At 52.3% G+C, this 15,753-nt stretch overlaps 3 protein-coding genes and 1 long non-coding RNA gene across 4 annotated transcripts in view; 2 read left to right on the top strand and 2 right to left on the bottom strand.

Moving 5' to 3' along the window:
* Positions 1-340, bottom strand: part of KIAA0753 (KIAA0753 ortholog) — a 41,321-nt gene extending 40,981 nt beyond the window's left edge. Inside the window, exon 1 of the mRNA XM_058704556.1 lies at positions 5-340. The gene's annotated coding sequence lies outside the window, so the exon portion shown is untranslated. The remainder of the gene's footprint in view (positions 1-4) is intronic.
* A 36-nt stretch (positions 341-376) lies between these two features.
* Positions 377-2,288, top strand: TXNDC17 (thioredoxin domain containing 17). The gene is made up of 4 exons (XM_058704570.1): positions 377-598; positions 1,000-1,081; positions 1,352-1,427; positions 2,057-2,288. Exons 1-4 carry the CDS (start codon positions 454-456, stop codon positions 2,123-2,125), a joined length of 372 nt encoding a protein of 123 aa, XP_058560553.1. The 5' UTR covers positions 377-453; the 3' UTR covers positions 2,126-2,288.
* A 1,203-nt stretch (positions 2,289-3,491) lies between these two features.
* Positions 3,492-10,215, bottom strand: MED31 (mediator complex subunit 31). The gene is made up of 4 exons (XM_058704569.1): positions 10,059-10,215; positions 9,288-9,365; positions 8,886-8,982; positions 3,492-3,934 (listed from the first exon to the last, which is right to left on the bottom strand). Exons 1-4 carry the CDS (start codon positions 10,084-10,086, stop codon positions 3,742-3,744), a joined length of 396 nt encoding a protein of 131 aa, XP_058560552.1. The 5' UTR covers positions 10,087-10,215; the 3' UTR covers positions 3,492-3,741.
* A 123-nt stretch (positions 10,216-10,338) lies between these two features.
* Positions 10,339-14,930, top strand: LOC131497707 (uncharacterized). The gene is made up of 3 exons (XR_009255099.1): positions 10,339-10,481; positions 13,960-14,088; positions 14,489-14,930. It is a non-coding gene; the product is annotated as an uncharacterized LOC131497707 (long non-coding RNA).
* The last annotated feature ends 823 nt before the right edge of the window (positions 14,931-15,753 follow it).

Genomic DNA, 15,753 nt, shown 5'->3' with positions numbered 1-15,753 from the left:
CCACCTGGCCTGGGGCGCGGCGCGGCTACCGGGGAGCGGGCGGGGGGGGGGGGGGGGGCCGGCTAGGCCGCGCTTCCGGCCGCTCGCGCGGTCGCCATAGCAACGGGCGCAGGGCGGCCTGGGAGCCGTTAGGGCTCCCGAGCCGCCTAGGGGTCCCGGGGCTGCACGGCGGCAGGGTGGGCAGCCGCCGCCCATGGGGCCCGGGCCGGGGCGGCTGGGGCGGAAGCCCGGGTGCCTGCGCAGAGCCAGCGCGGAGCGCGCGGAGGGCACGGGCCAGCCACAGCCGGAGGCGGGACGCGGCGCGGAGGCCTTCTGGCCGCCCCAGGCTCCCGTAGCGCCGTGGAGCCCCCGCCGGCCGCGTCCCCGGAAGCGGCCGCTCCCCGCCCCGCCCCGCCCCGCCCCGCGGCGGCGCCTCCCGGAGACCCGGCCGGCGGTGCGCGGCGCGCCCTCCCGATGGCCGGCTACGAGGTGGTGAGCGTGTCCGGCTTCGAGGAGTTCAGCCGGGCGGTGGAGCAGCACCACGGCAAGACCATCTTCGCCTACTTTACCGGCTCCAAGGACGCCGGCGGGAAGAGCTGGTGCCCCGACTGCGTGCAGGGTGAGAGGCCGGGACTCGGGGCCCGCGGCGTGGGAGCCGAGCGAGAGCCAGACGAGGGGGCTCGCCGACCCTCCCCGCCGCTCGACCCGGATACCGCGCGCATCCAGTCCCCGAACACCCGTCCCGTCCCGTCCCGTCCCCGGCGCGCTTCGTGTGTCCGGGACAGGGGAGCCGGTCGTCCGCCGTCAGCGAGGACGTCCCGCAGCGTTCTAGGTGCCCGTGGCGCGGGGGCCCATCTGCCCTCGGATTTGGCCCTCGGCCTTCAAGTGGTTTTCTGGTCGACCTCAGTTACGGTCTGAGGACTCGAGCGAAGACGGAAGGGAGGGGGGAGGGACGCTGTTCCTCGGTGCCGGATTCCAGAGCCGATGAGTAATTATTCTATATCAACTTTTGTTTTAAAGCGGAGCCAGTCGTGCGAGAGGGGCTGAAGCACGTCAGTGAAGGATGTGTGTTCATCTACTGCCAAGTGGGAGAGAAACCTTAGTAAGTGCCCGCGCGCAGTCCCTCCTGTCCCGGACGCTAGACTCGCGCACTTAGGCGGGAAGGGCCTCGACGACTAAGGGTCTGCGTGCTTAGGGCAGTCGGGCAAGTCAAACAATCAGACACGACTAAAGTCCTAGTCCTCAAGCTTTTACAAACATTTACAAAGAAACCAGTGATTACTGAAAGACTAGATGTAGGAATCTATCAAATATTAAATGGGGAGAAACCAAGTAAATGTTACCCATAATCACTTTTTCTTTTTCGAAACAGTTGGAAAGATCCAAATAACGAGTTCAGAAAAAACCTGAAAGTAACCGCGGTGCCTACACTCCTTAAATACGGAACAGTAAGTGTCCGTCGTGCCATTGTGGCGGGACTACAACTCCCCCCGTCAAAACTCCTGTTCTGGATTCAGATTTTAAAAGATCTTGATGTTTGTTCCCAGTGGGGATCTATTAAAATGCACAGCTTGGCTGTCCATCCCTATGGGCAATCAAATAAACTATTAAAAAATGCCAGTATCTTAAGTGTTAGGTCTTTTTCATGCTTTGTGAAAGCCACTCTGTTTTAAAATTCTCTAAGCACTGCTCAAGAAAGTTGGGTAACGTAATTCCTTAAAATACTAGCATCGATGGTTGTTTTCTACTGTCTTCAGGATTCTGGCTAAAAAGAAGGCCCCTCCTCCAGTTTGGCCATGGCCAAAATAACGAGTTCTAAACTAACGAATTGAGGGAACGCGATGGTGCTGGGCTTGCTGTCTCTTGTTTTAGTCCATGGAGCTGAGTATTTTAATGATTTTTCTTAAGGCAAATAGTTACTAGAACTAATAAGACTTGTCACAACTAGATGACGGTCTTTGAATAGCATGGTTTCTCCGCCCTAAGATTGGTGTTAACTCAAGGAAGAACAACTCCTTCCCTCCCTAATAACATTTTTGTAGCTGTGGGTTAAGATTAGACTGCTCTTCTCTTACAGCCTCAAAAACTGGTGGAATCCGAGTGTCTCCAGGCCAACCTCGTGGAGATGTTGTTCTCCGAAGATTAAGAGTTGATGATGACAGTCGTGTCTTGATTTCCTGATGTGCTCTGGCATAAAAGCAGTTGCGTACTTGCTTTGAATTCATGTTAGCAATAAATAAATAAATGAATGACGATGTAAAAAATAGTTTATGTCTAAACAGTGCTATTAAAATGCTCACGAACCCTCAGTTTGCCTGTAATATTTGAATTTCTAAGATACAGGTAAAATAAGCCTTCAGGAGTGGCAGTGACGGCACTGGGAATGCATTATTGGAGGTGACAGAAATATCTAAAAGTCCCTACCAGCAAAGGCAAATTCCAAATCTCCAAAGGAGTTAGGATCTTTTACCGTAAATGCCACAAATTTACAAAGAATGGCTCCTAAAACACCTTGTCTGGCTTTAGAACGGACAGCTTCCCGTAGCCAGTGACGGAGAGCACAGCGCACCTAATGCAGCCTCCCTACCCACTGCGGGCAGTTTTGCTCTCCTGTCTCAAGAGGCTTTCTGGCTCTGGCGGAGGCAGGTGGCACAGGTGGGTCAGAGACCATGTCGTCGGGTGGTGGTGGCCAGAGTCCCAGCCACGAGTCAGTCACGCCGATCACCACCACAGACAAGCGTCTTAACCCATCTGAACCCCAGTCTCCTCCTTTATGGGCGCGGGTGGTTCTGCAAGTGACGCGAGAGCAGGACAAGGCAGGTAACGTGGCCCTGGGGTGTAGTACCGGCCACGGAAACGTCAGCTGTGCTGGATGATCACAAGTATTTGAGGCTCCTCGTCTTTATTCTAGTCCAAGGTCCGAGGGTGCAACGAGAAGTTAACCAACAACCTTCTCCTTCCCGTCACCGGGTCAGCGACACGCCGCCCGTTCCTTTAACCCCTCTCGCAAAGCAAGTGGGGATACGGATAAGTCCTCCTTTCGGGCAGAGGTTAAGAACCTTTCTGCGGTTCCTGCTCTGATTTAAAGGAATCATTCACAGGGGCGCCTGGGTGGCTCAGTCGGTTAGGCGTCCGACTTCGGCTCAGGTCACGATCTCGCGGTCCGTGAGTTCGAGCCCCGCGTCGGGCTCTGTGCTGACAGCTCAGAGCCTGGAGCCCGCTTCCGATTCTGTCTCCCTCTCTCTCTGCCCCTCCCCCATTCATGCTCTGTCTCTCTCTGTCTCAAAAACAAATAAACATTTAAAAAAAAAAGAAATCATTCACTCTATTCCCCCCATTCTGTAGACAGAGGGTAGGCAGGGTAGCTGTTCAGACGGACAGTAAGAAGGAGGGAGACGGACTTGCCCAGGCCCCACCCACCACGTGTAAGGAACAGAGCTAGGCTTATTAGAGTTTGGGACATTTGGTGGCCCTCCCCTTGCCCCCCCCCCCCCCACGACTGCTTAAGCTGGTTTAAAGCACCTAACGTTTCTGTTTTTATTCAGTTGGTCGAGTACTAATCATAACTTACAAATCCACAGGGAAACCAAAGGAGAACGATTCTGGTTGGACAGAAGTAATCTATTAGCAAAAAGTTAGCTGCACTGAACAATACACTGCAGTTCTAGGTGCCGCCCCGGGGAAGGCAGCCCGGAGAGTCTGTGTGTTCTCTGCACGAGAGCAGTATGGACGCGTCCCGGAAGCCAGTCCTGGACCCGGCTCTCACTTTCCCGCTGCGTTATTCTGCTGCTGCTGTTCCGCCAGGGCTTGCTGAAGGCGCATCCGCTTCCGGGAATAGTGCTGCCAGTGCAGAATCTGCTGCTCGTCGATAAACTTGGCGCACTGAGCGTTCACCAGCTCCTTGCGGAAGTGCTCGTACTGGAGCAGCTCGAGCATGTGCAGACACTGTGGGTACCTGGGTGCGAGTGGACAAGTTAACGACCGGCGCAGGCTCCAACTGTTTCTCGCCCAAACCGATGTCGTAGCCTACCATTTCTAGAACATCCGTTCACGTTGGTAGTACAGGCTCTGTGTTTCCTGCTTCTGCAAAGAAGCCGCTCACCACAAGTCAGCATGAAGCGGAAGTTTCCAAAGGGAAAAAAACTTAAGTTCAGAAAGACTGCATAGCCCGCCCAACACTACACGGGAGCTGGTAAGCAGAGTCAAACCTTGGGGGCAATCATTCAGCTCTGTGGTGGTGTCCAAGATGAGGACCATAAACACTTTTTATTTTAGTAATTACCTGTTTATAGTTGATAACTACCAGTTTTCCATCAGGAGTGAGAAGGACAACTCTTATTCAAAACCGACTCCGTTTCAGAAATAACTACGCACGAGCCCTGTGCCCTACTTTCCACAGGGACGTAACAGTTCTGGAATTGCTTCACGGGTACTCTGAGACTGAGCAACTGAGTGCGTGAGCACACCTCAGATAAAGAGAGCCAGGTCGCTGACTGGTAGGAAAGTTGTTCCACACAGGATGGCGGGGGAGGCTGGAATGGACCCTGTGTTAAGGAGCTGCAATTGGAAACGTCAGTATGAACTCCTGGCTTTTAATATAGAGACACAGAAACAGACAAGGATTAGAAGTACGTACGTACACACACACACACACACACACACACACACACACACACACACACTTCTTAGCTGTGTGTCCTGAGAGGGCCTAGCAGCAATGACACTGGTACCAACAGGCACACTCAGATGATGGATTGTGAAATACCATTTTCCAGGGCCCCTGGCGAAATGGCTGGCTCCAGGGCTAAGGCAGGGAAGGTACAAGATGAGCCGGGAATGTTATGCAGTGCCAGAAAGAGGAGTGCCCAGAAAATCGTGGGGATGAGTCACAAGGACTCAGGAGGCAACCTAAAGGGGCTCCTAGTGGCCAAATCTGGAACCGTTACAAGAAAACACACTTATAATCCAAAAAATAAGAATCCAGGAGTCCATATTGATGTGACTCTTTTAAATGAATAAATAAATAGGGAAAAGAGGAATGATTCATCCTCATACCTAAACCACAACTGACTAACGTAGAAAGTGACAGAATTAGAAAATCAAGCAAAAACTGCTTCGGGCAGGTATCAACAGACGCGAAAATTAGGGGGTCAAAGTATGACGCGAAACAAAGTATGTACACAGTCTCGAAGCACTTCCTCGCAAGACACTTAGTAAATACAAAAGGAAAACTAGTAACGTGATGTGGTAAAACCTGGCAGTTACCACCTGCCTCAACCAAGTGGCCAAAATTAACATCACTAGTAGCAGGTCAAATTGACTTCCGGCAACTCCTGACAGGATATATACCAAGAAGTTTAGAAAATCACTTCCGGGTCACAGTGCGGTGGGGGGGGGGGGGGGCGGCAGAGGGGGGGGGTGCAGGGGGAAGGACCAAGAAACTCAAGATTAAAGACTTAAGGAGGCATAAATACAACATATAGCACAGGAGCTCAGACTGGATACCGTCCCAGACACAGGTCATTAATGAGACAGCGGACAAAATCAGAATGAAGTCTGCAGACTAGATAATATGTTAACGTTAATGTTCAGATTTTGATCGCTGTCCTGTGGTTACAGAAAATGTTAACATTTAAAATATCTGGGTGAAGAATACATAGGAATTCTCTTTATGATTTTTGCAGCTATTTCATAAGTGAAATTATTTCAAAGAGAAAAGACATGAGATCTGAGTCCATTAAAAAACCTTCAACCGTAAGAGAGCTCGGAGCCAGACTTGTGCAGGCGGTATAGACAGGTCGGAAGGATGAAAACCGTATATACCGCGGGGTGCCTCCCACGTCTTCATGCGCACGTAAATCACTCCCTGAACGCAGACACTGATTCAGCAGGTCTGAGGTGGGGGCCTGGGTTCTGCATCTCTAACAGGCTCCCAAGTGACAGCAGGGCTGCCGGTCTGGGGACCACGCTGAGGAGCAGGGCGCAACGCCACTGCTGTCCTTCTGAGACAACATCGGTATGATCGGCACTCCAAAGACACAGCTGCTCGTAGCTGTTGGTGCCTGAGCCTGAATGCCTTGCTCACACCCAACCTCTTTCCTTCTCATGCAGGCATCGGGACGGGGAAAGACCTGGGTCTGAAGGGCATCGGGACGGGGAAAGACCTGGGTCTGAAGGGCTTCGGGACGGGGAAAGACCTGGGTTTGAATACCAGCCCCGCCACTCACCAGCCGGCTGGCCTTGGGACAAGGTTCTCAACCTCGGGCAGCTTTAGCTTCCTCACCTGTAACCTAAACCACCGTGACAACCACGAGAGTGGTCTCAGGTGGCATTCGGTCAATAAACGGAACTCGGACACGCAGTGATCATCTCTCCAACTTGTAAAGACAACGCTCAGAGTAAGTATTTTCACAGGCTACAACTCTGGCCTTAACCGACAAGAGGAAGTAAGAGGTACCAAAGGAAAGTTGCCCCTTTAGATTTCGAAAAAGTAAATGAGGCATAAACGGAGAACTCAGTTAACAGCACTGATGAAAACAAGAACGGAGGAGTTGGAGTTGGCATAAAGCTCTCAGCGAGTCGGCGATGTGAATCCCTGCCCCCTCCCCCATGAAAAAGTAACAGGAACTCAAGTTATACTTATTGGAGCGTAACGTCCACCTGAAGAAGTGTGGCTGGTCCACTGCACCCTGACTGCACCCGAAGGCCTGTGTCTAGTTCCTGGCAGAACAGTGGAGGGCACGGTGGCACAATATCCCAGGGAGGGCGCGTGAGAAACGGCTGACAGCGGCTGAGAAAGCACGGGTAAGGCTACGTCGCAGGTGCGGGTACCGGCTACCGGGGAAGCAGGACGAGCGGTGCCAGGGTCTGCACGCGGCGGCCGCCCCTCAGGTGAGCCAGCCCCAACGTGGAAGGGGGAAGCCCTGCAGTGAGCAGACCCTCCAGATTTAAGGAGTAACTACAAGTCTGGATTATTATACGAAACTCTCCGACCTTTAAGGTCAGCAACTCTTAAACAAAAGCCTCCTGCGACTGGTGACACACGCCCACGGCGGTTAGCCTGCAACCTCTCTTGAATGCAAACATCTGAAGGGTGGTTGCCTCAAGGGGTCACAGACGGGTTCTGGATTGACTCAGGGGCAAAACTGGAGATCTGGGTTGAAGCTGCACACGGGGGTACCCTAGCCCAATAAAAGGAAACACTTCCCGTCATGCAGCTAGCAAGGGCACCGGCTGTCCCTAAACAGAGCAACAGGCGCTCCCTGGAACCCTCCAGAGCGCAGCCGGCCATCCCGCCAACACTGGGGGGACACAGAACTCCCCGTGCCTGTGGCCCTGTGTCCACACGGAGTCTCCAAGTCTACATACACACACCACCTAATAAAGTCTTCACTGTGCTTATTAAATAAGTGGCTGTTTACAAAGGACCAGTAAGGGAGCAAAGGGGTCCTGCAGGCAGAGAGATGCGGGCTTCAAAAATCAGTTATTAGACACAGATCAAAAAAGTGAGTTGGATAAAGTACAGGTTTGAATCATTTTCCTCTCAAATGTGTTTGTTTAAAAAAGAAAAAGACAAGAAGGGTGCCTGGGTGGGTCAATCGGTTAAGCATCTGACTTCGGCTCAGGTCATGACCTCGCGGTTCGTGGGTTCGAGCCCAGCATCGGGCTCCGTGCTGACGGCTCAGAGCCCGGAGCCTGCTTCAGATTCTGTGTCTCCCTCTCTCTCTCTCTCTCTCTGCCCCTCCTCCACTCATGCTCTCGCCCTGTCTCTCAAAACAAATATTAAGAAAAAAAATTTTTTAAAGAAAAAGACAAGGAAAAAAAAAAAAGACAAGTTTCACTATTGCCTTCTGACTACCTAGTTAGACAAAGAAAAGGCCCGAGTTCAAGGTTTAAAGAACACAGGTCTTGCACATACGAGGCTCTAAAGAAAGACAACAGCTACAGACATGCTGCCTTTTTTTTCTTTTACAAACTAAAGGTGTGTGGCAACCCTTCATGAAGCAAGTCTGCCCGCACCATTTTTCCAACAGCATTTGCTTACCTCATGTCCCCGTGTCGCATTTTAATAATTCTCACATTTTAAACTTTTCATTATATTTGCTATGGTGATCTGTGATCATGACTTCCTAAAGGCTTAGATGATGGTTAGCATTTTTTAACAATATATTTTTTTATTAAAATATCTACCTTTTTTTTTTTTTTTTTAAACACTATTGCACATTTAATAGCCTGCAGTATTGTGTGAACATAAGCTCTATACACTGGGAAACCGAAAAATTCCTTTGGCTTGCTTTACTGCAGGGTTCACCTTCTTGCAATGGTCTGGGACAAACCCACACTATCTGAGATGTGGCCGTAATAAGAATCAGATACGGTCACCCCCTCCAGAAAATCTTGCCGATAAGTGCCCTATGTTCTTCAGTTTTCAGCCGACGACTATGCCATTGCACTTAAAGACTGTGGGCTCGTCAGGGTCGGAGACGCAGAGAGATGGGGTGAGTGGTACGAGTACAGTCAGACGAGACAGAGCTAGGTCACACAGAGCCTGAGCCCAGGTAAAGAGAAGGGACTCTGTTCTGCATGGGATGGGAGGGCACTGACAGGCTCTAAGCAGCAAAGTGTCCTGTCGTAACAGTTTTGAAAGATCAAGCTGGCTTCTGTGTAGAAAATTATTTTGCTTCCTTTGGCTTGGAGGCGGGAGGACACAGGAGGAGGGTAAGAGAGGCAGGGATGAGCAGTGAGATTGCACAGTAACCCAACTTAGAGATGAGGCGGAGAAACTAAGACGTAGAGGGGTTCAAAATACATTTTTTCCAATGTGAAACTACAAAGTCCGTTAAATGTCAGTGTCTTGGAATATAATACACTACATACATATTTAGGACTGTAAAAATTAAACTTACTTTAGATACTTGGCATATTCTGGTTCTTTCCAGTAAAGCAAGTACTTAAGATAATTAACAAAAGCTTTGTCTTTGAAGTAACCTCTTTGGGCAAGAACTGAAAGGCATAAAAACAAAAAATATATCTGTAGAGCAAACCAATCCTGGAAGTACCGATCGGTGACCCCTAACATACAGAATCTACGTATGTAAATCCCCACCACCACCACACACTGAATTCAGAACATAAGTCCCAGTCCGTTCACACACACACACACACACACACACACGCACACCCGTTTAAGTGTAGCAGTGATCCCACTGAACTGAGCATACATAAAAGTAGACATTATTACGAACTGCAATTCTTCTTGTCAGAGATGTTAACAGGTACTCAATTCCATTAGGCGCCCAACAACTTACAATTAAGGTAATTGGGGTTGGCTAAACACTGCACGAATTCCAACTCCAACTGAAACCGAAGTCGATTTCCAGCATCATCTAGGACGGAATACAGCAAAAGTCACCCAAAATAAAGGTCACCATCTAGAACACTGACTTGTAGAAGAAGACGTGACTGCTGCTGAGAACGTATTTCTGCAAAAGTAAGGGCACGGCGTGGTTTTCCTAAACTGGGCGTGGGGGAAGGTGGCCCTTCCCCACTAGTCCGGGGGAAGCAGAGAGCGCTCTGCTCAACAAGATCAAGTGAGGCGCTCCTCTAAAGACAAGAGCAAAAGGCGCACCCACGGGGCAGGACACCCACCACCCGGGAACCGGGACCCGAGATTTCCAGACTGATCAGCGGGAGAAGGTCGTAATAACTGCGCCTCAGAGCCCCGCTAAGTACCCCGGGGAAAGTCCCGAATGCAAGCTGCAAACGGGCCGGCGGGACGTGCGCCGGTTCGAGAAATGTCAGGGGCAGAAAGGCTCACAGTCGGGCGACATCTCACACTTAAGCACGCTCATCGGGGACGCGGAAAACCAGCGGCGGAAGGGACGGTTCAGGAGCGCGTCCTGCCGCTGGGGCCTCGCCGGGAGGCCGATGGGGTCGGCGTCCGAACGGCAGAGGTGAGAAGGAAGGAGCCGCGGACAGGAGCCCCGCCGGAGCTGCGCCGCAAAGGAGTCCCCGGGGAAGCGGGAAGAGATGTCTGGCCCGGGGCACCTGTGTTTGCTAGGGTCCCGAGCGCTACTTACCTGTCTCCATAGCGACGGCCGCGGCCATCGCGAGCAAAGCCGCTCCGCTGCCACCGTCCCCACGAGCAATTTGCCCGCAGGTTCCGGAAGCGGCGGCCCCTCTTCCGGTCGCGGGGCAGTGTGGGATGCGGGGCGGGGGCGGCCCCGCGCAGGCCCCGCTCTCCAGCTCCGGCTGCGACCCCGCCCCCCGGCCCTCCGCAGGCCCCGCCCCCCGGCCCCTCGCGGGCCCCGCCCCCTGGCTCCGCGCAGGCCCCTCCTCCGGTTCCTCGCAGGCCCCGCCCACCGGCCCCGCGCAGCCTCGGGAGGCGGCGCGCAGAGGGTCAGAGGCAGAGCCGTGGCGCCGGCAGAGGGGGAGCTAGAGGAGACACGGCCGATAGGGACGTGTTTTGGAGGCAGAGCTGACATGACTGATGGACGTGGAAGGTGAGGGAGAGGAACAAGAGAACCAAGAATGACTGGAGCGGTCCGGTGCGCGGTGGTGCCAGTTCCTGGGATGAGGGTCACTAGGGAAGACAGGTCTGGGGGGAAACCCAGTTGAGGTGTGGCACGTTGAGTCTGAGATGCCTGCAAAATACCCGCAGACGCAGAGGGGCGGCGGGGTGCAGGAGGCTGGCTACCGTGACAGGTGAGGGTTGGAAGTACAAATTGAGAGCTCGTGGGTGCATGGGTGGCATTAAAGCCACGGGACTGAGTGACTGTCACCTGCCAGTCTGTCCCGCTCCTTTTATGCCCCGTGAATGGATTCGCGAGTACCAGCTGGCTGAACACCCCTTCCCCTCTCTCAGCCCCACAGGGACCTGCCACAATTTTTCCTTGCCCAGAGCCTCCTGGTGGCCACCAATAAGGGAGAAAGTTTGCACTAAAATGGTAGACAAATCTTGGCTTTCACAGGCTACTACTGCTCCTGGGAAGGTCTCGAAGGTTCATGTCCTGGGTTTTTGGGGGGTTTTTTTGGCGGGGGAGGTGGGGGCAGGGGATGTGGATATCAACCTGTCATCCTAGTCCCAGGTCCTCATGGGAGGGCCAAGGCCACCTGAACCGGTAACAGTGGTTCTCCACTGGGGGCACTCTGGCCTCGCAGGGGACACTTGGCAGTGTCTGGAGATATTTTTGTCACAACTGTGCGGGTTGGAGGCTTCTGGAATCTAGCGGGTGGAGCCCAGGGATGCCAATAATCTTGCCACAATGTGCAGGACCCCACCCCACCCCCGACAATAGAGAACCACTCGGCCCCAAATACCAACGGTATCAAGGTTGAAAATTCTGAAGATTCTAGCAGCTTAGAAGGCTAGAGCGTGGTCCGTTGGGGGAAGCACCCCACTTGGGAGAAGGATTTGCTGCTGGAGAGGGTTAGAGGCAGTGGCCTCTGTCACATGTCAGGACAGGTGCTCCGAGAGAGGGAGATGTTGATTTTGAGGAGACCTTACATGCCTGCTGTCAGTGACTCCTGTGACATTTATCCCTGGAGGGAAGGCGGGTGGGCAGTCCCATCTAGCAGGTGTAGGTGACCTTGATTCTGCAGGACCTCGCGGTGGGGTCGGGCACTGGCCATTGCCAGGCACTGTGCTAAGTCATTACCCACACCACTTCATCTAATCACGGGGCAGTGCCCTGGGCTCAGGGGCTCAGGGGCTCAGGCCAGGGGGGTGGTGTAAAACCCCAGAGGGTACCCTAAAGCTTCTGACTCATAAAACTGATGTTGTAAACTAACAATTAGACTTTGGAATTTAGTCTTTGGTGAGCTTACTAATTCTTTTTGGCATGACAGACCATGTGCATTATATACAAACACTCTCTTAATCAGTGTCTTTTTTAATTCATTAATTAATTTATTTTAATATTCATTTTGAGAGAGAGAGAGAGAGAGAGCACCAGTAGAGGAGGGGCAGAAAAAGAATCCCAAGCAGGCTCCATGCTGCCAGCGCAGAGCCCGATGCAGGGCTCGAACTCACGAACCGCAAGATCATGACCTGAGCCGAAATCAAGAGTTGGGCACTCAACCGACTGAGCCATGCAGGCGCCCCAATCAGTGGTTTTTATGTTTATTATTTTTAATTTTTCTGTTAAAAAAATTTTTTTTACTGTTTGTTTATTTTTGAGAGACAGCAGGAGACAGAGTGTGAGCAAGGGAGGGGCAGAGAGAGAGGGAGACACAGAAGCAGAAGCAGGCTCCAGGCTCCGAGTTGTCAGCACAGAGCCCGACACAGGGTTCGAACTCACAAACTGCGACATCATGACCCAAGTGAGACGCTTAGCCAACTGAGCTACCCAATCGCCCAGAAATCAGTGGGGTTTTTAAAATTTTTTTAATGTTTACTTATTTTTGAGAGAGAGACAGAGACAGAGAGAGCATGAGCGGGGGAGGAGCAGAGAGAGAGGGAGACAAAGAATCCAAAGTAAGCTCCAGGCCCTGAGCTGTCGGCACAGAGCCCGACGCGGGGCTCAAACTCGTGAACCATGAGATCATGACCTGAGCTGAAGTCGGATGCTTAACCGACCTAGCCACCCGGGTGTCCCAGAAATCAGTGGGTTTTTTTTAATGAACAAAGTAGTTGCTTTTCTTTAACAATGTTCCTTACTGACATTTTTATTACAAAGGTGATATGTGTTACGTGTAACAAATGAAGATAAATCAATGACGTGTAAAGAAAAATTTAATAATTTGTCATCATTCCTTTCCATTACATCCTCTGGAAATCATTGATGTCAGCAGCCTGGTGCATATCCTTCTAGACCTTTCCGCATTCACCGCTTCCGGACCCCTTCGTAGTAGCACGGGGAAGACGGCTTGGAAGATTACTGGAAACGCCAAAGACTTGATTTCCAGATGATTGGTTCTCTTGAAAGGATACGGGATTCTGGGAGCTTCCTTCTCTTTGTTATGATCATGCCATAAAAAAAGGGTTTTATGTAAGTCTGTCCTTCCCAATTTCACTTGTCCGTGTTTCAAAGCTGAAACCCAGAGAGGCATACACAGAGCAAGATGGCATCCAAAAAAGGACAAGAGTTATGAAGGAAAAGGGTATCACGAGATATTTGTCACTTACTCTGCTTTACATCTGCGAGTCCACAGGTGTAAAATGACCCCGTGTGTTGGGGCACCAGGGTGGCTCCGTCGGTTAAGCGTCTGACTCTTGATCTCAGCTCAGGTCATGATCTCACGGTTCGTGAGTTCGAGCCCCACGTAGGGCTCTGTGCTGCTTGGGATTCTCTCTGTCTCCCTCTCTGCCTGTCTCCCGCTCACACACACACACACACACACACTCTCTCAAAACTAATTAAACTCAAAAAGAATAAATAAAATGCCCCGTATGTTAAAGAAGTTTCTATCGGTCGTCATGTTGGAAGCACCTTCTGTGTACCGTGTCTGTGTGCCCTCCCCCCACCACACACCGTGGGAGCTTCTGGACCTGTGACGTGGATGTGAGGCTGAGCCCAGCAGGTGCACAAGAAGCAGACAGCAATGCTGTCCCTCCGCCCCTGCCAAGAACGCCCGCCGTCAATGGCTCCATCTACTAATCCCTTGGGTTTATCGAGCTAGGTAGCTGTCTGTGGTTCTTGCCAACCAGGTTGGTTTGGAAAACTAAGCAAGCACGAGTCAGCACCTGTTACCGTCCTCGTAATCCATCCGTTTAAATGTAAGCTGAGGGCAGCTCAGGGAATCCAGCATGTGCGTAAGCGCGGTCAGCTGTGTGGAAAAGGCTCGAAAGAATGCCCTTAACGGGACCCTCTTTCCCCCCGTCACACAAGCCACGGGAAGAACCAGTGAGGCATCTGGTCTGTGCTCTGGGCATCCTGCCCTGGATCCGTGACCCAGCTTCTAGGGGCTTCCGCATGCTGTGGCCCAGAGAAAGACTTCACTGTTTAAACCCACCCCACCCCCATTTTTCCCCCATCACAGTCGACCTTCATGGTACAGATGGAAAAGCTGAAGTCCGCAGCGGCCGAAGGCAGCTTGGCCAGGAGCAGACATCCTTACAACCACTGCTTCCTGCCTCCTGGGACAGTTTCTTGTCATAGCCAAGTGGAGGTGACTGTGAGTGTGGTGTCCCTACGGTGAATTTGCAGGGAGCACCGTGCACGAGACTAAAACCAGAGGAGGAGGAGAGACGGAGCGACACTTCTATGGAATTCTCCAGACACTCTCATTCCCAGGAGACTCTGTAAACAGCTCATTACACTTTTGAAGGTGTTATTAGGTACAGAAGCGTCATCATGTCTCGTTGATAAATTGGCCCTTTATGGGTAGGAAATGCCCGTCTTCCCATGTATGGAGGACGTGTTGTATCTTGTAGCTGGATCTTGGTTTTTTCTCCTAACGTAATCGTTTCAGCCTTTAACTCGGGATGTGTAGGCAGCTTCCATTTTCTGTGATTATTGTCGGGGTTGGCTGATTTACTCTTTCTGTTTCCCGTTACGGGTTTCGTCAGGGTTCACAGCGCCCGTTTAGGACCACGCTGTGCCCACACGTGGATGCTATGCGCGTGGCATGCAGCACGGGAGCCTTGGAGGGTTCGCCCCCGTCCCCCGCCTCTGCTGCTGTCCTCCTGTGTGTCCCCCACGTCGCAGACCCCGCGTTCATGGCTGGCGTATTCGATGATGTTTTCTAGAAATGTCAATAACGACTTCTGAAGGTCCTATTCCCTCGCACCGTCAGGGACACGGGAGGCCCGTCCCTTCGTGTGGGTGCAGAGGGTCTGGGTCCCCTCGCACCTTCCTCCCTCCTGCCCGAAGCCCTTTGTCAGTGCAGGTTTCCCGGTGTTGTGTGTCCAGTAAAGCTGTAAGTTTGTCCTCGTGTTTGGAATATATTTTTTCCTGGACAGAGAATCCTTACTTTCTTTTTCTCTCTGTACATTAAAAGTGTTATTCCAATGCCTTCTTCTTCTTTTTTTTTTTTTAACATTTATTCATTTTTTGAGAGACAGAGTGTGAGCAGGGGAGGAACAGAGAGAGAGGGAGACCCAGAATCCCAAGCAGCCTCCAGGCTCTGAGCTGACAGCACAGAGCCCAACGCGGGGCTCGAACGCATGAACCGTGAGATCATGACCTGAGTGGAAATCGAGAGTCGGACACTTAACCGACTGAGCCCCCCAGGCACCCCCACCCTCTTCCTGTTTCGTATCTGGGATCTGTGGCCGGAGCTTGGGAAGCGAGGGTGGGCATTCAGCACACTAAACTCCAGAAGAAAATCTGGGAGTGTGACGTCAATGCTGTGGATGGCAACCTGCATTCTTCTCATTAACGAAGTGAACACAGAAAAGCGCGGAATCTGCCCGAGCGTTCACACACCGTAAAAGTGGAGGTGCTGTGTGCTGTCACCGTGTGGGACATGCTCACACTGGGAGTCACGTCAAACCCGTTGGGGGAAAGCGCTGAGGCCTCCTCCCGCTACAGAGCCCCTCCGAGTCCGTCCGCGCTCGGCTTAGCATCCATGCCATGACAGGCAGTGGACAGCAGAGGTCAGGCCATCCCCACAGGGTGGCCGACCTCAGCTAAGGCCCGACCTTAGCTGAGAAGCAACAGGCCCGAGGTGACAGCTGTTAATAGAAACCCCGGCTGTCTTGCCTTGGGGTGACCACTTGGGCGAGCCCGCCGTCCTCCCCCCAGCGAGGCCTTGCCACAGGACCCTTCCCCCCTCTACCCCCAGACCGGGTTCTTTGGACGTCAGAACACCCCCGGATACTTCAGGGGAAGG

Source organism: Neofelis nebulosa, chromosome 16, assembly GCF_028018385.1.
Source record: "Neofelis nebulosa isolate mNeoNeb1 chromosome 16, mNeoNeb1.pri, whole genome shotgun sequence".
NCBI lineage: Eukaryota > Metazoa > Chordata > Mammalia > Carnivora > Felidae > Neofelis > Neofelis nebulosa.
This window is presented reverse-complemented; position numbering and strand designations above follow the sequence as displayed.

Excerpts from the sequence above, each read along its gene's own strand:
- MED31 (XM_058704569.1), bottom strand. The coding sequence starts at position 10,086 with ATGGCCGCGGCCGTCGCTATGGAGACAG. Across the intron at positions 8,983-9,287 it reads CAACCCCAATTACCTTAATT|TTCTTGCCCAAAGAGGTTAC; the intron begins GTAAGTTGTTGG and ends TATGCCTTTCAG. Across the intron at positions 3,935-8,885 it reads GAATATGCCAAGTATCTAAA|GTACCCACAGTGTCTGCACA; the intron begins GTAAGTTTAATT and ends ACTCGCACCCAG.
- TXNDC17 (XM_058704570.1), top strand. The coding sequence starts at position 454 with ATGGCCGGCTACGAGGTGGTGAGCGTGTCCGGCTTCGAGGAGTTCAGC. Across the intron at positions 1,082-1,351 it reads CAAGTGGGAGAGAAACCTTA|TTGGAAAGATCCAAATAACG; the intron begins GTAAGTGCCCGC and ends TTTTCGAAACAG. Across the intron at positions 1,428-2,056 it reads CACTCCTTAAATACGGAACA|CCTCAAAAACTGGTGGAATC; the intron begins GTAAGTGTCCGT and ends CTTCTCTTACAG.